Source organism: Mustelus asterias, chromosome 18, assembly GCF_964213995.1.
Source record: "Mustelus asterias chromosome 18, sMusAst1.hap1.1, whole genome shotgun sequence".
NCBI classification, from domain to species: Eukaryota; Metazoa; Chordata; class Chondrichthyes; order Carcharhiniformes; family Triakidae; genus Mustelus; species Mustelus asterias.
This window is the reverse complement of record NC_135818.1, coordinates 47,308,861-47,330,516: the sequence shown is the minus strand read 5'-3', so window position 1 is coordinate 47,330,516 and position 21,656 is coordinate 47,308,861. Positions and strand designations below refer to the sequence as shown.

The 21,656-nt window shown below is 44.4% G+C and overlaps 1 protein-coding gene across 3 annotated transcripts in view; it reads right to left on the bottom strand.

The window, feature by feature from the left end:
- Nucleotides 1-21,656, bottom strand: part of LOC144507107 (uncharacterized) — a 54,047-nt gene that overhangs the window by 26,641 nt on the left and 5,750 nt on the right. For all 3 annotated transcript variants that reach the window (XM_078233855.1, XM_078233854.1, XM_078233856.1), the window contains exons 3-5: nucleotides 19,235-19,323; nucleotides 6,263-6,448; nucleotides 1,922-2,040 (exon numbers count right to left, since the gene is read on the bottom strand). In XM_078233855.1, coding sequence (XP_078089981.1) covers nucleotides 1,922-2,040; nucleotides 6,263-6,448; nucleotides 19,235-19,323 — 394 coding nt within the window. The remainder of the gene's footprint in view (nucleotides 1-1,921; nucleotides 2,041-6,262; nucleotides 6,449-19,234; nucleotides 19,324-21,656) is intronic.

The window sequence follows — 21,656 nt, the reverse complement described above, 5'->3', positions numbered from 1 at the left end:
AATAAAATGTCCCAAGGTGCTTCACAGGAAGGTTATAAAGCAAAATTTGACACCGAGCCACATGAGGCATTACTAAGGCAGAAAACCAAAAGCTGGAATTTAATGTAACTGAAGAAGCACTGGAAAGTCGTGCCACTCCATGTAATCCCAGAACAACCACTACGTTCTGGTGGGCTCAGGAATAATTGGTGTCAATTAGTTCAATAATGATCTTAATTAACAATCTGCGGGCAAGTGGGCAAGTTTCCCCCATGGGCCATTCTAATTTAATCATGGAGAGTTTTCCCACTTCCAGGAGACTGATGTGCGGCTAATTAAGTGAGCCTGACACCATATTTACTGCCACAATAGGCTGCATTAAACCCAGCTTGAAGAAGGTTTTAAGAAGCAGAGGAGGAAAGAGAGGTAGAGAACGGAGGGGGTTTAGGAAGGGAGTCCTGGAGCTTTTAGAGCCTGAATTTAGGACAACTGAAGGCTTGGTCACCAATAGTTGAAACAATTAAAATTAAGGACGTTTGAGAGGCCAAAATTAGATGAGCACCACTGTCTCTGAAGGTTGTGACTCAAAGTGATTGCCGAGATAGGGTGGGGAACAGCATGGTGGGACAAAACAAGGATGAGAATTTTCAAATCAAGCAGTTGCGTGACTGGGACCTATTGATGTAGATCAGCAAACACAGGGGTGATAGGTGAACAGGACTTGGTATGAATAAGAACATGGACAGCAGTATTTTGGCTGTCCTCATGTTTACATTAGAATGTGCAAGACAGCCGGAAAGCGTTGGAGTACTCATCTCGAGGCAACAAAGTTGTGGATGAGGGTTTCAGCAGCAGATTAGCTGAAACAGGGGCATCAAGTCAGGCGATGCTGCAGAGGTGAAAAAGCCAGTCTTAGTGATGATGTGAATATGTGCGCAGAGGCTCACCTCAAAGTAAAATATGTTACCAAAGGCAGAATTTTTTGGATGACAGGGTTTTCCACCTCACCATCCAAAGATTCAGTGGGCAACACATCCCCACCAATCATGGCAGCCCTGCAGCCATTTAATGCTCCAAGGAATGTTAATTGGTTGGAGATGTGACCTCTGCCCATTACCAGGATGGAAGTCCCATCTCAGAGAGCTGCTGACCAATCTGGTTAGCCAGCTGTAGCCCAAGCAAGGCCAGCAACAGGAGTGGCGAGGAGTAGGACTACAAACAATCTCCAGGTTTTAAATTAAAAGGTTCCAACGCCAGGTAAGTGCAGAGGGTCTCACAGTGGGGTGGGAAAGTGATGCCCAGGATATGTCGGGTAAGGAGAGTATGGCACCTTGATGGAATGGCCAGAGAAGGAGGGAGAATCCACAGGAGGCAGACCTTGTCCTGATATGGAAAGGGGGCTTTTGAGGGAGGCAGCATCCTCTTCCAGCCTAAGCAATGTGACCTACCAGGCTTCTCCACCCATCCCTGAACTCCTCCTGTCAGCCTCAAAATTGAGTCTGGATGGGAAGTGGCTGTTAGCAGTCATTCAAGGGCCTCAACTGGGCCAAGAGAGAGCGGGTTCCCCTTGGCCCCACGATAGGAAGGGCGACAGCGAAAAGGCCATATGGAAATTTTGCATGCACCCTGCCTGCAAACACACTGGCGAGGGATCTTAAACTTCTGCCAAAGATTACAAACAGTCTGATTCAGCCTTGTGCAATTGCCAGAAACAGGGTTGAAGTCAGTAACCAGTGAATGAGGTGGAGTAATGGGAATTTAAAACAATGGCATTGGTCTTCCCAATGTTTAATTGAAGAAAATTTCTTCTCATCCAGAGCTACAATTAGCAGGTTGATAAATTAGCAACAAGTGCAAACAAAATTGTAAATACTAAAGTATATGGTGACTTCTTGTGATTGTTTAATAATTATTGCTGGTAGGTGGATGGAAAAAAATCTACCTTAATGCAAACACTTGTTACAGCATCTGTATGGCTATCCAGTACATGGAGACAAATTGCAGTGAACAGATCCCATACACGGGCAGTTTTGTCTGAACTTCCACTTACTAGTCGTTTCCCTGTGAACATGAAAGAGGCAGAAAGCATATTTTAATGGGGACAATGTGAGATGAAAGTTCTGTTGTGTTTAAATATTTTGTTGAAAAGAATTGAGTCCACGTGTACAATTCAGGTCATGTGTATTTTTTAAATTGGACATAAAAATAATGTAGTATGTGACACAATGAATAAATATGTTAATACATTAATTCACAGCACCATGAGGTAGGTAGCACATTGGTTTGCATGTGTAATAACCCATTTATCACATTTCTCATTTCTATTGTGCAATCAATGGGAATGTCAAACAATGTCCCATTGGAGAGACATTTCAAGTCAGAGAACTGAGTATGAGAACTAAGCAGCTCTTGTGAAAATGAGAACGAAAGTTTGTAGGGGAAGAGATTGGAAAGAAAGAACATGTAAAGAAGCACTGAAAAAGTTGATGGAACTCAAAGTGGAAAAGACACTGGGCTGATGATGTGAATCCTGGAATGCTGAGTGGAAATGGCAGAGCCTCAGAGTACAATTTTTCAAGTATCCATGGATCAGGAAGTTGTGTCAGAAACAAATTCCAAAACAATATCTGTTCAAGAAGGAAGAAAAGACTATTGTGTAACATAGTATGTCATGATGTGAATAAAATTAACACTCACATCATTATATCAGCTAATTAATAAAGACAGAATTTATTTGTGCAGAGCAAGTTGTATCTGAGTAACCTAGTAGAAATATTTGAGGAAATAACAACATTTGCAGATATTGCTCATTTGTACTTTTATTAAAGTACTTGATAAGGAGGAAGTGAGGTTTTGGCTTAGTAGTTGCATTGCTGCCTCTTCAGAAACTAGAAGCTTTGAGCCTGAATCCAGACGGCCGGTGAATAGAGATTAGAATACGGTCAAGTATTCCATACACACCTGTAGAGTTCTCATGTCAGGGCACAGTGATTACTGGCTTATGGTAGTGTCCCAACCTCTGAGTCAGAAGGGTTGAGTAAGTGGGCAAAAATCTGCCAGATGGAATATAATGTGAGAAAATGTGAAGTTGTTCACTTTGGCAGGAAGAATAAAAAAGAAAAGTGTTTCTTAAGCAGCGGACAACTGCAGAATTCTGAGGTACTGAGGGATCTAGGTGTTCTGGTGAATGAATCACAAAAAGTTAGTATGCAGGGACAGCAAGTAATTAAGAAGGTTAATGGAATGTTATCCTTCATTACATGGTGAATTGAACATAAAAGTAAGGATGTTATACTTCAGTTATGATGTGGAGATGCCGGCGTTGGACTGGGGTAAGCACAGCAAGAAGTCTCACAACACCAGGTTAAAGTCCAACAGGTTTATTTGGTAGCAAATACCATAAGCTTTCGGAGCAATGCTCCTTCGTCAGATGGAGTGGTCTCTGTTCTCAAACAGAGACCTACACATCTCTTTAACCTGTATTGAATGCTCCCTCCACCCACATTGTCTGTGCATTTAAGACCTGGCTGGCTGTAGAGATTTGCATTCTAATCAGTATTCTGTAATTTGATTTCTGTGTCTGTGCCCTGTTTGAGAACAGAGACCACTCCATCTGACGAAGGAGCATTGCTCCGAAAGCTTATGGTATTTGCTACCAAATAAACCTGTTGGACTTTAACCTGGTGTTGTGAGACTTCTTACTGTGCATACTTCAGTTACACAGAGCATTGGTGAGACCACATCTTGAATACTGTGTATAGTTTTTGTCTCCCCAGTGTAGAAGAAAATATAATGTGAGCAGCTAATACAGTAGAATAAATTGAAAAAAGTGCAAGTAAATCACTGCTTTATCTGGAAGGAGTGTTTGGGGCCTTGGATGGTGAGGAGGGAGGAGGTAAAAGGGCAGGCAGTACACTACGTGGGAAGGTGCTGTGGGAAGAGGATGAGATATTAGGGGTGATAGAGGAGTGGATCAAGGTGTAATGGAGGGAATGGTCCCTTCAGCACGCTGACAGGGGGGGTGAGGGGAAGATGTGTTTGGTGGTGGCATCATGTTGGAGTTAGTAGAGGATGATCCTTTGAACATAGAGACCAGTGAAGTGGAAAATGAGGATAAAGGTTATCCTACTGTGGTTCTGGAAGGGAGGGGATAGGGTGAGGGCAGAAGTACAGCATAGGAATTGGACACGGTTGAACACCCTGTCAACAATGGTGTGGGAGGAATCTTTGGCCCTGGGAAAAGGAAGACATATCAGTAGCACTTTTGTGGAAGGTAGCATCATCAGAACAGTTGCGACGGGGACAGAGAAACTGGAAGGGTGGAATGGAGTCCTTACAGGAAGTAGGGTTTGAAGAGGTGTAGTTGAGGTAGCTGTGGGAGTTGGTGGGCTTGTAATAAATATTGGTAGACAGTCTATAACCAGAAATGGAGACAGAGAAATCAAGGAAGGGAAAGAAAGTGTCAGAGATGAACCACGTGAAGGTGAAAACGGGGTGAAGGGGAAGTGTCAAAGATGTATCATGTGATGGTGAAAGTGGGCGGAAATTGGGAGCCAAATTGATAATTCTTCCGGTTCCACACGGGTGCACAAAGCAACATTGATATAGTCATCAATGTATTGGAAAAAGAGTTGTTGGAGGTGACCTGAGAAGGACTGGAACAAGGTATGTTCCACAGAAACCACAAAAAGATGGGCATGTCTAGGGCCCATTAGGGTACACATAGTCACACATTTTGAGGAAGTGAGACAAGTTAAAGGAGAAGCTGTTCAATGAGAGAACAAGTTCAGCCAGGTGGAGGAGGGTGGTGGTGGATGGAGGTAGTTCAGGCCTTTATTCAAGGAAGAAGCAGAGAGCTCTCAGAGCATCCTAGTGGGGATTGGAGGTGTAAAGGAATTGGATGTCCATAGTGAAGAGGAATTGCATCTGTAAAAACAGATAAAGACACAATTTGGTTTGTGTGCAAGGCTTTTGCAATTGTGTTCACATCCCTTCATGGTCTTTGTTGAAGGGAGATTTAAAGAATAGGTTTAGAGGGAATAATATCATTGGTTTAGGTGCCTGTATAACAATTTATATTTGTAGGTACCTGTATAGCAATTTATATCGGTGGGGATAAATAGTATATAATAAATATGTATGAATTTATTGTTATACGATCATATGAAGGCATGCATATAAGCTCCACCATGTTAAACAGAAGTACATAATATTAAAAGACACAAAATGGATACTAGCTGGGTTAGCCACATTCCTGAACACAATTAGCTGGGAAAATCATAAGCTTGTGTACAACAGCAGGGACAGCTGTTTCTCTTATCTGTTTTTGGATACATGAAAACAAGTTTAATCATAAACTTGCTGTTTAAGGGAGTAAATTCGTTCATGGGTAGCTAGGTTGGAGCAGTCTCCCAGGTCCACGGGATTGTAAACTCAAGCACTCAAGATGAGAGAAAAGAAGATAACATTAATAAGGTACCATGAGAACCGTGTCCATGAGATCACGGTCGAACATGCATAAGCCCACCTTACGTAATGCCTTTTTAAAATTGAATATGTGACTAATGTATGTAATCTGTAATCGATATTATTGGATAAGGTCCAGCCGTGAAGGGCTGTGTAGATGTTTGAAAAATGTATAAGAATGGATGTTTTTCCTGTGTTCGTCGGAGAGAGGCACTGGGCTTTAACAGAAGCCATCTCCCCACTGGCGAAAATAAACCGTTTGATGCGAGGACCAACCCTGAGTGTTGAGTGATTTCTTTGAGATTCTCTCCTGCTAACAGTCTTGTTCCTCCCTACAATCCACCTCCCCCTGGATCTCTCTGTTTTTTTGACTTGAGTTTTTTGTACATCCCTTCCCTTTACCAATCTTTGATTACTGTCCCTGCACCCATTTAGGTCTCACTTCCTACCTCCTCTTTTAAGATCCTCCTTTAAAACACATCTCTTGACCAAGCTTTTGATTGCAACTTCTGATACCTCCTTTTCTGAGACTTGGTGTTTATTTTATCGTTTTGTTTCTGTGATGTCTTTTGGAACATTTTTCTATATTAATGGTGCTATAAAAGTACATGTTCTTATTGTACTTATGATTGAATAGTCAGCCAGTGCTCACAGTCTAGGTTCACGTCTGAATAATAGCCACTTAGTCAAGGTGTATGAAGACTGTATGCGTGTTTAAAATTGTAGATGTCTATGCTTACAAGAAAAAAACATTGCAGTTCATTTCGTAATCTACATTTTTCTATTTCCCACTCTGTTGCTACTGAATATCACTCACCATCACAGTCGAGACAATTTACTCTTTCTTGATGGCCTCGAAGTAAAGGCAAAACTGTATATCTACCCAATGTCCAATTTTGATTCAGGTGACAAGCCCTAATGTAAATCTCTTTCCATCGGCAGGTTGGAGACAATGATGGAAAATCAGAAAGTGTAACATTGCTGTATCTTGGAGATGTTAGACCTAACAAAATGAAAAGGTGACAATTTATTAACAGACATCAAAGAGCAAAATATCGCATGGTATTTCACTCCAGGCTTGTTGCGATAAACCATTAGACTGGCACTTAAGAATGGCCATAAAATCCTCAAGTTGCCTTAAATCCCAGCCAGACATTGTTATTCTGTTATATAATCGATAGTGAATATCTTACTGCCATGTCAATAGGCTCAAGGTAGCAGAGGGTGCATGATATGTGCAAAAGAGTAACACAAGCAGATATTTAGTATGAAATTGAAAGTATGCAATATTTTACAACCTTTTGGGTGGAAATTTCCACTCTTGCCAGTGGTGGGAATCGTTCAGGCAGGAGCACTTAATTTGGTGAGAGGGAAAATATCTGTTTCCTGACGGTGGGATAAACTGTGCAAATTTTGATCTCTTGACTTTCAAGGCAGGTCAAAGGCAGATTGAGTTCTCTGGCGAACACTGTCAAGAACCCTATTTGTATTCATTAGTATCTCATGCATGCTTATTAAAGGGTCATCTTGCCCCTTGACATTCAATAACATTACCATTGCTGAATCCCCCATAATCTCCATTCTGGGAATTATTATGGAAGAAAAACTGAACTGGACTAGTCATATAAGTACTGTGACTACAACAGCAGAGGTTTGAGATCCTGCAGCAAGTAACTCACCTCCTGACTCCTCAAAGCCTGGTGTAAATCAGGAATGTAATTAAATATTCTCCACTTGCCTGGATGAATGCAGCTTCAACAGGACTTGAGAAGCTCAACATCATCCAGGACAAAGCAGCCTGCTGCAATTACAACCTTTCCACAAATAGTCACTCCCTCCACCACTGGCGAACGGTGCCAGTAGTGTGTATCCCCTACAAGGATCCCTGCAGGAACCCGCAAAGCTCCTTAGGCATCACCTTCCAAACCCACATCCAATACCATCTAGAAGGACAAGGGCAGCAGACACATGGGAACACCACCACCGAGAAGTTCCCCCCCATGTTGCTAGTTACCCAAACTTGGAGATATATTGCCTTTCCTTCACAGTCAAAATTCTAGAACTCCTGCCCTAATAGCACTACATGGACTATGGTGGTTAAAGAAGGCAGCTCACGTCACTTTCTCAAGAGCAATTAAGGATGGGCAATAAATGCTGGCCTAGCCAGCGATGCCCATATCCTATAAATGATTTTTTTAAAAATTATGTTTGTCCTCCCAAATTAGGTTTCCTGCCACCGAGAATTTAGAATGTTCAGTTTTACAACTGTGTGTGTGTATATATATATATATATATATATATATATACACACATATAAAAAATATATAAATACACACTAGGCAAGCTTCACCTCTTCCACAATTTTGAGGTCTGTAGATGTTGTTTTCTCCTTCTTGGGATCTCACGTAATTTCTCCTGAGCATTATAAGCAAACACTGTGTCAAGGCCAGACAAGGTGTATGGGCGGCAAGATGGCACAGTGTATAGCACCGCTGCCTCACAGCATCAGGGACCTGGGTTTGATTCCAGTCTCCACACAAACTCTGTGTGGAGTTTGCACTTTCTCCTCGTGACTGCATGAGTTTCCTCCAGGTGCTCCAGTTTCTTCCCACAGTCCAAAGATGTGCAGGTTAGGTGGATTGGCCATGCAAAATTGCCCTGTAGTATCCCAAGATGTGTGGATTGGGGTGATTGGCCATGGCACAGGGTTGTGAGGAAGGGGCAGAGGGCGGGCCTGGGTGGGATGCTCTTTCGGAAAATCATGTAGCTTTGATGAGCCAAATGGCTTCTTTCTGCACTGTAGGGATTCTATGGTGGGAGGCAGGCAAAGGCTGGAAGCAGAGGTGGGGGGGGGGGGGGGGGGGCAGATAGGGTGCGAGTGGTAGAGTCAGGGGTGGGTAGGGTGGAAGGGTGGAGTGAAGGTCAACAAGGAAGTTAGGCTTATGAGGGAAGGTTGGAAAGAATGTCATCCGAAGAGGACCAGTGTCCCATGGAAGGATAGGAATCCTGTGTTGACAATGAGAATCTGGGGGAAGAACAAAGGGTACTGGTGATAACAGGGAACAGTCAGCGGGGGCAGTAGGATGCGGTAGAATGGCAAATCCAGGGTGAGAGTCTGGTAGGTGAAGGTCTTATCAGGTGATTGGGGGAGTTTCATAAAATCCCTATAGTACAGAAGGACGCCATTCGGCCCACCGAGTCTACAATGACACTCTGACAGAACATCCCACCCAGGTTCTTTCCCACAACCCCATGTATTTACCTCACTAATCCGCCTAACCTATACATCTTGAGACACTAAGGAGTGATTTAGCATAGCCGGTCAACCTAACATGCACATTTTTGGACTGTGGTAGGAAACCGGAGCACCCAGAGAAAACCCATGCAGACACGGGGAGAACATACAGGGCTCGATTTTACCATTTTGATTCTAAGTGCTGAATCTGGGAGTATTTCAGATCTGACTTTTAGACACATTCTCAGGGGTCCCCATACGCACGCTGCCTGAAAAAAAATCAGCAATTCTGAATCATGCTGCAGAAGCCTGTGGGCGGGGCTTATCACACCCGAAACCCTGCAGCTCCAATTGGAGCCTTCAACTGCGCATGCGCAGTAAAAAAAATAGAAAAACGCTCCTCTGCCACATCATTCCTGGGCTGGATAAAGCCTCCCCTGTGGCCCCCACAGACATTGCCCCACCCCCACAACATAACTGACCCCCTTGACTCCCCCACACCCCCCACTACCCAGACCGATCGTGGCCCCCTGCCCCCTTCCCTCCCGCCGATCGCACGCAGAGTGGAAATGGACCCCCCTTCCCCCCCACCGACTGCATGCAGAGTGGCAGCGGACCCCCCTGCCCCCCACTGACTGCGCACAGAGTGGCAGCGGACGCCCCTGCCCCCTCCTCCCCACCAGAGAGCGATCTGACCCACCTCCCTCCCCCACACCAGAGAGCGATCTGACCAGCCTCCCTCCCCCCACCAGAGAGCCATCTGACCTGCCTCCCTCCCTCCCACCACCAGAGAGCCATCTGACCCACCTCCCTCCTCCTCTCCCACCAGAGAGCTATCTGACCCGCCTCCCTCCCCCCCACCAGAGAGCGATCTGACCCACCTCCCTCCCTCCCCCCACCAGAGAGCCATCTGACCTACCTCCCTCCCCCCACCAGAGAGCGATCTGACCCACCTCCCTCCCACCCCCCACCAGAGAGCTATCTGACCTGTCTCCCTCTCTCCCCACCACCAGGGAGCGATCTGACCCGCCTCCCTCCCTGCCCTCCCACTAGAGAGCAATCTGACCCACCTCCCTCCCCCCTCACCAGAGAGCCATATGACCCGCCTCCCTCCCTTCCTCCCCGACTAGAGCGAACTGACCCGCCTCCCTCTCCCCCACCAGAGAGCCAACTGACCCGCCTCTCCCCTCTGCCGATCTGAGTCAGAGAGCTGCTGGAAGCTCTGAACTTATCTCCTCAGAAGCTGGGACGCCTGAATCGGACCTTTGTGGAACATATCTGTTTCATGCCAAATCTGGACGGGCGAACGTGGTGGTAAAGGAGGACGTGCTGGTAAGTTTGGGAGTGCAGCCTATTAATGCATGCAAGTGCACTTAAATTGATGTTGCGCCCGTTTCAGGCACAGTACAGATGGTGGCAATTTTCGGCGATTGATGAAGGGGAATGGGCACAGAGGCAGGCGCGGATTGCGCTACTCGCCTCACACCCGACTTTACCAAATTTTCGCGCCCGAAAACGGGCGCAACGTGACGGTAAAATCGGGCCTGCAAACTCCCAGGGCCAGAATTAAGCCTGGGTCCCTTGCACTGTGAGGCAGCAGTGCTAACCATTGTACCAGCGTGCCTCCATGATGGTGGATGACAGAGGGAGGGTAGAAGGTAGTGGAGCGACTCTGGAATGTGATGAGCACCATGTTTCCAAACTGACCTTGACCACGCAGTTAGTCAGTCAGTCTGTCAAATTCCTGGAAGTGGGGGGTGGATCTTTTTGGGTGGGTGGAGTTCAAGGTCAGCACAAGTGGCTGACTAAAGGGACATCATAATAATTATGAGGCAACTGAATGTCAAAGATGCTCAGTTGTGTTCATCTCCCTGTCGTGAAGCTATGCTGCTCTGGCAATGGTGTATCTATAGAGTTTTGAGGGTGGTGGAGACAAGTGGAAAAGTGTATGAGTGAGGCTTCTTGCACATGCTTCTCATCATCCTGATCAAAGAGCAATGTCTACATGTGCAGTGCGAATGTCTGTCTGGGTACCATTTAAATATGGCACTAGGACCTTTGACTCCATGAGGTAGCAGCAAGGTTGGCAATTTCCTGCCTGCCCTGCCATGATATTCAATGCACTCTTTGCAGATTCATAATTAATGGGCTCAAAAGCTAAAAGAATTATCTGCTCCAGAGACTAAGAACGATGGCAGGCAGGAAAACTGGTGCAGTTCCCACTTGCCAGTGGGGTGGGTTGCCACTCCAGATTGCCCACTTTTCACCACATTATGTACCATGTTATATCTCATGATAGGGAGGGTTGGAATTCATCTGCCCCACCATTACTGTCATCAGATCATATTTCTGGATGCCATATTTAAATAGCTCCCACACACACATTTGCTTTCTGCAGCCCAGGACTTGTCCAGGCAGGTCAATGGTCTCCAGAAAACAAAACCAATGTTCTCCAAACTTCAGCAACAAGGGACTGGCAACACTCCACCATGCAGTTGAGGACCCGCAGAAGGAGGTCCACCAACCTCTCCACAAAGGCTTGGGAGGAGATTGTCAGCATGGTCAGCTCAAAAGAGGACTGCTCTCCAGTGTCGGGAAAGGATGAATGATCTCTTCCGCTCTACCAGGGTCAGTCAATCTCACTCCCAACTCACACTTTCAGAAGGCCATCCATCAGGCATTCTTAGGGTTACAGTCTACAAACTATCAGCACAAGAGACATCATCACTAATTCTCTCACACACGCAGTTTAATATTTTCATCTCCTGTCATATCCTTCAGAAATCACATCTTCAACCCTTACATGGGCCCACTCAGCACTCACACAGCAGCCAGGCATGTTTATCATCCCTCCTGCTCATAGTCTGTCCTTCTGTCTTTATGCAGGATGAGATCACCCAGGAAAGGAAGAGATCCCAGACAGGAGGGTGGAGTTCAGGCCACTCGCCCATTTTGAAGAGCAAGTTGCAGGTCTGGCCAGTGACAAGAGCTGTAACAGCACCAAACCCTCTCAACAAGCCAGTTAGGCCCCATCCAGTAGTATTTGCCCGCTCACCGAAATTATGAGTGTTCTTTAATGCAGGTGATTGTCCAGCCATTACTAATTATCTCTTCTTTCTATTACAGCCACCAGCAAGAGAAAGAGGAGACACACTGCCAGCCAGCCCATCGACCCCAGCCCCCAGACCTCCTCAGATGTGAATCCTGAGGGCCCACTAGGTGTCGAGCTGTCACAGTGTTCAACTGCATTCTCCACCAACGCAGAGACACACATTCTCGGTGGAATCTAGTTTTAGAGCCGGCTCAGGATCTTCATCTGGTGAACACGGCACAAAAATGTGTCCACAGCAGGCAGAGGCAGTGACAGCCAGGATAACCAACACTCTGAGGACTGCTAGAGGCCAGGCTCCTATTAAGTCTGAGTCTGATTGTTAAGGCCCAGAACAGAAACTCCAAGGTATTTTATGAAGTTAGCCTGGACCCTAACGTTTGCATTTGATTTTTTGACATTAGGGTGAGCATAAGGTGTTTCACTCCAGGTATAATTCAAGTAATCCACTGGGAAGCTTTTATCAAAACAAACTTCAATTAAGAACACAGTTAGAATATAACAAAAAGAATTAGCATAGCTTTTACAAATTAAAATACTTAGATATGGCAAAGTATAATCCTTAACAATGTTTAACAAAACTCCGGTTTCCTCCCACAGTCCAGGGATGTGCAGGTTGGGTACATTGGCCACGCTAAATTGCACCTTAGTCTCCTGGGGTAAATACGGAGATAGGGCCTGGGTGGGATTGTGGTCTTTGCAGACTCGATGGGCCGAATGGCCTCCTTCTGCATTGTAGGGATTCTAACTTTGGCACTGGTTTTCCCACAGGGGGCAACGGATGACACTCAAAGTAAAAGTAAAGTAAATTATATTTATTTGTCACAAGTAAGGCTTACATTAACACTGCAATGAAGTTACTGTGAAATTCCCCTAGTCGCCACACTCCAGGGTCTGTTCCGGTCAATGCACCCTAACCAGCACATCTTTCAGACTGTGGGAGGCTGTACTTGATCTGACACTGACCAATGAACCTGGACAGGTGTCAGATCTCTCAGTGGGAGAGCATCTTGGGGATAGCGATCATAACTCTATCTCCTTTATGCTTGCATTGGAAAAAGAGAGGATCAGGCAAGCTAGGAAAGCGTTTATATGGAGTAAGGGGAAATATGAAGACATAAGGCAGCAAATTAGAGGAGCAAATTGGAAGGAGGTATTCTCGGGGAAATGTACTGAAGAGAGGTGGCAGTTTTTCAAGGAATGTCTGTCTAGAGTTCTACAGGACAACGTTCCGAGCAGACAGGGAGGAGTTGGTAGGTTAAAGGAACTGTGGTGCACGAAAGCTGTGCGGGACCTAGTCGAGAAGAAAAGGAAAGCGTACAAAAGGTTCAGAGAGCTTGGCGAAGATAGGGATCTAGATGAGTATACGGCTTGTAGGAAGGGACTAAAGAAGGAAATTAGGAGAGCCAGAAGGGGTCACGAGAAGGCCTTGGCAGGTAGGATTAAGGAAAACCCTAAGGCGTTCTATAAATATGTGAAGAGTAAAAGGATGAGACGTGAAGGAATAGGGCCTATAAAATGTGAAGGCGGGAAAGCCTGTACAGAACCAGTAGAAATGGCAGAGGTGCTTAATGAGTATTTTGCCTCGGTTTTCACAGAGGAGAAGGACCTGGGTGGATGTACTGCGGGCTTGCGGTGGACTGAAAAGATTGAGTATGTGGACTTTAACAAAGAGGTTGTGCTGGAATCTTTGAATGGCATCAAGATAGATAAGTTGCCGGGTCCGGATGGGATGTACCCCAGGTTACTGTGGGAGGCGAGGGAGGAGATTGCAGAGCCTCTGACGATGATCTTTGCGTCGTCGATGAAGACGGGAGAGGTGCCGGAGGATTGGAGGATTGCGGATGTGGTTCCTATTTTCAAGAAGGGGAATAGGGATAGCCCAGGAAATGACCGACCGGTGAGTCTAACCTCAGTGGTTGGTAAGCTGATGGAGAAGATCCTGAGGGATATGATTTATGAGCATTTAGAGAGGTTTAGTATGCTCAAGAATACTCAGCATGGCTTTGTCAAAGGCAGATCATGCCTTACGAGCCCGGTGGAGTTCTTTGAAAATGTGACTGAACACATTGACGAAGGGAAAGCGGTAGATGTGGTTTATATGGATTTTAGCAAGGCGTTCGATAAGGTTCCCCATGCAAGGCTTCTAGAAAAAGTGAGAGGGCATGGGATCCAAGGGGCTGCTGCCCTGTGGATCCAGAACTGGCTTGCCCAAGGGAAGAGTTTTAACAACACCAGGTAACCTGGTGTTGTTAAAACTCTTACTGTGTTCACCCCAGTCCAACGCCGGCATCTCCACATCATTGCCCAAAGGAGGCAGAGAGTGGGTATAGATGGGTCTTTTTCTAAATGGAGTTCGGTCACCAGTGGAGTGCCCCAGGGATCTGTTCTGGGACCCTTGCTGTTTGTCATTTTCATAAATGACCTGGATGAGGAAGTGGAGGGATGGGTTGGTAAGTTTACCGACGACACGAAGGTTGGTGGGGTTGTGGATAGTCTGGAGGGATGTCAGAAGTTGCAGAGGGACATAGATAGGATGCAAGACTGGGCGGAGAAGTGGCAGATGGACTTCAACCCAGATAAATGCGTAGTGGCCCATTTTGGCAGGTCAAATGGGATGAAGGAGTACAATATAAAGGGAAAGACTCTTAGTATTGTAGAGGATCAGAAGGACCTTGGGGTTTGGGTCCATAGGACTCTAAAATCGGCCCCGCAGGTGGAGGAGGTGGTTAGGAGGACGTGTGGTGTGCTGGCCTTTATCAGTCGAGGGATTGAGTTTAGGAGTCCGGGGATGATGATACAGCTATATAAGACCCTCGTCAGACCCCACTTGGAGTACTGTGCTCAGTTCTGTTCGCCTCATTACAGGAAGGATGTGGAAAAGATAGGCTGAGAGAGCTCGGTCTTTTCTCCTTGGAGAGCCGTAGGATGAGAGGAGATCTAATAGAGGTATATAAGATGTTGAGAGGCATAGATCGGGTGGACTGTCAGAAGCTTTTCCCCAGGGTGGAAATGGCTGTTACGAGAGGACACAGGTTTAAGGTGCTGGGGGGTAGGTACAGGGGAAATGTTAGGGGGAAGTTTTTCACACAGAGGGTGGTGGGTGAGTGGAATCGGCTGCCGTCAGTGGTGGTGAAGGCAAACTCAATAGGGTCTTTTAAGAGACTCCTGGATGAGTACATGGGACTTAATAGGATGGAGGGTTATAGGTCGGCCTAAAAGGTAGGGATATGTTCGGCACAACTTGTGGGGCCGAAGGGCCTGTTTTGTGCTGTAGTTTTTCTATGTTTCTATGTTTCTATTAACAGCCAGCTATCTCTGTTGTTCCAATTTAAAGCAATACTCCGTAGTCTTACACCTTTGTTCAGAATTAGTTAGCACAAAAACAAGTCTGCTCACATGATGTTGGATTTTCAACCTTTTAACACTTCTGTACAGAGATCCAGGCAGTAGTTTCCAGAGAAGGATACATCCTCAAAATAGCATAACTTCAGAGAAGTAAACTTGGTCTCTGGCAGCACTCAGTCTCCAGGCTTCAGAGACAGAAAGGGATACCTCTCCCTCTGCAGCTTCCAAAACAGCAACTTTCAGAGAAAAGTCCACTCTCATACAGCAGAATATCCAAAAAAAAGACTTATCTCTTGGCAGATTCCAGTCTACAACTTCAGAGAGGGGAAAAGAGAGGCACTGATCTCTCTCAACTCCAAAAGCAGCATCTAAGCTTGAATATTCTGTGTAATCCCAGCCTCCTCCGACACATAATCTTACTTGCCAATCATCTCAATCAAGCCCCACTCAACAAAATCCCAGGGGAAAACAGCAGAACAGCATTGGATCAGATCAAAACCAATATTCTAGGTATTAGAAGCAATTGTGCTACAGCAGCTACAATATAGGATGCCAGTAGACAGAACGGCTCCAAGTGCATAGACCTTCTACAACAGATCCTGCACAAGAACATGGCTTAAATACATTTCTTAAAGACACAGTATCCTCCCAGATGATGAGTCTCTGCAATTGGCCTGCATAGACTGCAGCGTTTCAAGAAGGCAGCTCACCACTACCTTCTCAAGGGCAACTAGGAATAGGCAATAAATGCTGGTCAGCCAGCAACGCCCATTTCCCATGAATGAATTTTTAAAATCTTAGTGCAATGAAGGAGCTTCCATGCGAATCATGGTGTCATGGAGGCTCCAGGCACATGACTCACCCAAAGTGACCACAACTGTGCGCCTTTAAGCAAGTGGAGCTGCATTTAAGCACTAATGATGCAGCCACAGTTAGTCACGCTAGGAAGATGGCACCACGCAGAGCAGTCCCACACTTTACAGAGGGAGAGCTCGGATGGCTGCTACACGCCATGGAGGAGGAGGTCCATCTTGCTCCCCCAAGGCGCGATGCTTCAAAAGAAGCACGGAGGTGGCAAGGGTGCAAAATGTACTCTGGGTGGGGGACTTCAATGCCCATCACCAAGAGTGGTTCAATAGTACCACCACAGATGGCTGGCTCCTAAAGGACATAGCTGCTAAAATGGGAACTGTGGAGGGAGTGAGGGAACCAACAGGGAGGAAAAACCTACTTGACCTCATCCTCACCAACCTGCCTGCTGCAGATGATCTGTCCATGACAGCATCAGTAGGATTTAGTACCGCATTGTCTTTGTGGAGATGAAGTCGCATCTTCACATTGAGGACATCCTCCAGCATGTTGTGTGGCACTACTACCATGCTAAAGATAGACTTCAAACAGATCTACCAACTCAAGACTGAGCATCCATGAGGCACTGTGGGCCATCAGCAGCAGCAGAATTTTACTCAACCACAACCTCATGGCCTGGCATATCCTCCACTGTTCCAGTACAGCTACAACACTGGCATCTACCCAGCAATTTGCAAAATGGCCTAGGCATGTCCTATACACAAGATGTGGAGATGCCGGCGTTGGACTGGGGTAAACACAGTAAGAAGTTTAACAACACCAGGTTAAAGTCCAACAGGTTTATTTGGTAGCAAAAGCCACACAAGCTTTCGGAGCTCTTAGCCCCTTCTTCAGGTGAGTGGGAATTCTGTTCACAAACAGAGCTTATAAAGACACAGACTCAATTTACATGAATAATGGTTGGAATGCGAATACTTACAACTAATCAAGCCTTTAAGAAACGAAACAATGTGAGTGGAGAGAGCATCAAGACAGGCTAAAAAGATGTGTATTGTCTCCAGACAATACAGAGTTTCACTGGCTGTCTTGTCTGGAGACAATACACATCTTTTTAGCCTGTCTTGATGCTCTCTCCACTCACATTGTTTCGTTTCTTAAAGGCTTGATTAGTTGTAAGTATTCGCATTCCAACCATTATTCATGTAAATTGAGTCTGTGTCTTTATAAGCTCTGTTTGTGAACAGAATTCCCACTCACCTGAAGAAGGGGCTAAGAGCTCCGAAAGCTTGTGTGGCTTTTGCTACCAAATAAACCTGTTGGACTTTAACCTGGTGTTGTTAAACTTCTTACTATACACAAGAAACAGGACAAATCTAACCTGGTCAATTACTACCCCGTCAGTCCAGTCTCGATCATCAGCAAAGTGATGGAAAGGGCCATCAACAGTGCTATCAAGCAACACTTACTCAGTAATAACCTTGATTGCTAGCCCCTCCCCAAACATTCAATCCTTCCACCACCAATGAACAGTGTGTTACAATCCCAGTTGTTCTTATAACTGCACTTTAAAAAGGCTTCCACATCTTTAATCTTCATTTGTGGCCACATTTTTTTCAACTTTGTCAGCATGGTCCACTCATCTCCAGGGCAGTCATCTGAATCTGTTCTTGACAGTGTGATCTCAGCCCCAATACTGTCTCACACTAAGAGCCTCTGTACCTTTGACAACCACCCCACCCCCCAAACACCTCCAAGTCATTGTTGTTTTCCACTCTTCCCTCTCATGATCCACTCACTCTCCCCACCAGGTGTGCCTCTGCCTTCCCTTCCTTCTTCTCGTGCTCCAGTCACTCACCCAACCAGTCATGCCTCTCCCTTCCCTTTTCCTTCCAGTGCTCCACTCACTCACCCCACCATCCCACTAGTCATGCCTCTGTCTTTCCCCTCTCCGCTGGTATTGCTTCCCATGCACCAGTCTTGGCACAGCTTCTGACAAGCACCAAGATCTCGCAGCAGCACTGTTAAAGGGAGGTGAAAGAAAGTCTTTGTACCTCGAAGTTGCTGGTGAAGTGAAGGTTGCCAGGTGCATGCCACTTATTTACAGTCATGTAATAGACTGTTCCAATTATCTGCTGGTGGGGTATTTAAATTTGGAGGGAGAACATGATTCCGGTGAGTTACTGTTTTAATGAGTATTCATAAACTGCAAAGGGATGCAAATGTGATGCCTGACATGGTTCAGTGGGAAAGTCACCCTGCCTTTAGCTTGCCATGGAAAGTGGGAGAACAAAATTCCAAACTTATTTCCCACCGGTGGGATACTGACTTTTGCCATCAGTCCAAATTTTGTTCCCCCACCTGTTGTAAGTCCTGGCACTGGCAGGAATGGAAAATTCTGTGCACTGTGTGGTCAAGTAAAATATTGCAAGCTTGCAACTTTAAAGTACAGCAGTTCAACATTAAAGAGATGCAGACATTTGAAGGTAAATGCTGTAGAATAGGGTATAGCAATTTGCAGATCTTAATGTATATTATATATTAAGGTGGAGGGTGGAATTTTCCCCCCAAAAATGGCAAAGTTCCAGATTCTGACTGAAAACCAGTGTGCTACTGCCAAGAGAAACAGGCAGGTTTTCTCTCCAGATTTTCTGACACTTTGTCAAAAAAAAACATAAGAGTTTCCTGAGGGACGGGACCGAAAGATGCCAGCAAGGCCAGCTCCACAGGAAAATGGGTGTTATTTTTAAAGGACACCACGATCTTAAAGTGAAAAGACAGATTCCCACTGCTCCCCATCCCCTGGTTTGGATCAGTGGAAATTATAAGCACAAATATCTGCAATTATGTCACATTATTTTCATCGGTATGAACTGTCAATTCAAGAAATATGAACATTACAATAAGATTCATAAAGCGTTGTACCTCTTTCAACAATAGAGTAACATTTTACAACTAATTTTGTATACTAAAGCGAATGATATTTATTCATTTGCAATCAGTGGACATCTCACTATTCAAACAATGAATATTCTCGGCATTTATTATCTATTATTTACATGTCCTCTTCATCAACATGTACATTGAGTTTCTTAAACTTAGTCATAGCAGATAATTTGTATTTTCATGAGCATTTTTCTAAATCAATTCAACAATATTCCTTACTGCATAGATACTTCTAACTTGGAAGTAAATAATTTAATTAAAAATTTATAATTCTAAATGGCAGTCATGAGTAAAATTTGGCAGAAGCACTTCCAACCAATAGATAATGCACAGTGTGTTGTTACCTGTGGGACTGTAACTGTATTGGTTCATGAAGAAGAGTTGTTGATCAGAGTCAAAATTAAGCCAATTTTGAATAGCACATTTTGGCTGCCTATTAAAATAAAAGCTAAGTATTACACATGATGTGCTGACAAAATGTAAAATTCAAACCGTTCACCCTGCAGCAAATGTTTTGCTTTCATAATTTTCAGTTTTCAAAACAATTTAAATGTCTGAAATGTTGTATTTTCTCCACCTGTGTTCTACAAGTATTTTCTTTTTTAAAAAAGCAATAACTAACGTATCAGATTAATGAGAAAAGGTTGGTATGTTCAACCTTATTTGTTCAGGGATGCACAGTACATAGACGGATGAAGCTAATGAAGAGCAATAAATTATTTAAATTTCTCCCTGAAATGACATCGTTTGGCAATTTTTAACAATGTATTTTCCTTAGGAATCACACATATACATTCTACTCTATAGGCTTCTTTGATTATTTTATCCTGATCATCTTTTAACAGTTATCAGCCAAGGCATCTTACGAAGTTCCTATGCTTTTAAAACAATATGATTAAGACCAGTCTATTTTGAATTAATTAAACTCTGATAAATTTTTCAAATAAAGAATTGGAACTAAGATTTTAACTTTCATCAGGGGCTGGAATTTAGGAAGCGCTATTTTCCCTGCAGTCTCTTCCAACTACAAAGGTAGTCGTCAATCCACCCACCTGAAACCTGACACCCCAGCAGCAATATTACACTGGGAGCAGCCATGTATGTTTCTGGGTGGGACTTTCTCTCCGTCAGGGAGGAAGTCCTGCCCTGGGGAGCTGCTGGACAATCAGATTGTTTCAGAAACTATTAAGCTCTCTAACCCTCACCCCTCAACCCACCCATTCCCTGCTCCCTCCATGTCATCCCATGCCCTCTACCCACCTTTATGTCCGACCCACACTCCATGGACCCTCCATGCCTACTCATGCTTTCCATCCACCCCATATACCCATATGTGGCTGCTCATACTCTCATGTCACCAGCATAGCTATTCATGCACATTCACCCGTTGTCAACCATGGGCATACCTCAGGAACAATGCAGAGATGAAAAAAAAATCTAACAATCTAATACAACTCTCACTCTTACACACTTGACCATTAAAAAACTCCAATTCATGAACTCCATTCAGAGCATTTAAATCTCAAGTGTTGAATCTCTTGTAAAAGCAAACGCTATTCGGACTCACATCAAAGGTAGCTAGTGTTTTAATAGCCTCTTTATATAGACAATAAAATTGTGAACTCAGAACCCCCTGCTGAGATAATCATAGATTTTGAAATTCAGCCAAGCATTCTTAATGACACAATAGTAGCCCTTGGAAAATTAACAAAGAGCTCTATTGAAACAGCAGAATCAGATGTTTTTTAAAAAACATATATTAGATGGCCTGCCAATCAAAGCAGTCCAGCATTAATTAATTTTAAAAAAAATTCTCAGTGACAGCTTAAGCCAGTTCTTTGTTTAAGTTTAAAGAGCAGGGGTTTTGAAAAATTTCAGATCATGACACTTAATCAGACATTATCCACCCTGAGTTTAGGTCTCCTCTATCAATTTTTAACGCCTATACTCTGGTTGACATTGTTAAAACAGCCAAAATAGGGCCTCTTTGAACTCAGCACCAAATTCAAATGGCTCTGCTGAGTTGGGGTTTTCCATCTGTGTGAATCATACACTGCCCCCTTTCCCTGCTAGCAAAAAGTGGGATCTGTTAGAAATGGGGATGGAACCTCTATATCTGGACTTTATCCATCATTTCTAAAGGTCCACGGAGCCTTACCAACATGATGAAAATCTGGCTATGGGTTTTGTAAAGTTGTCTTCATTCCAAATTTTGGTATAATTTAAAATTGTGGCTGTTCAAATTAAAGCATCGCATGAATAAACATTTTAAACATACCAATACTTAAGCAGTATGCATGCCATTGCAGTTTTTCATTTTTAGCACGACTACTGTTGTATTCACTAAAGTGAGGAACTCAGAGGAAATGGTTATCAAGTTGAAAACACTATTAACAAAGTATGCAACATCGTGGGAATTATTACTTGATTTTAACTCTGTGTAAGTGGATAGGTTTTGATTGAGTTAAAATTATGCCCACAGAGTACAAAAGCAAGGAAATTATGCTAAATAAATCATTGGTTAGGCCTCAGTTGAAGTACTGTGCTCAATTCTGGTCACCATCCTTTAAGAAGGATGTCAAGACTTTGGAGAGAGTGCAGAAGGGACTTACAAAGGATTAGAGAGTCTTCAGTTTTATGGAGATACTGGAGAAGTTGGGTTGTTCTCTTAAAAGCAGAGAGGGTTAAATGGAGACTTAATACAACTGTTCAAAATAATGAAGGATTTTGACTGAGTAAAGAGAAACTGTTTCTATTGGCAAGAGC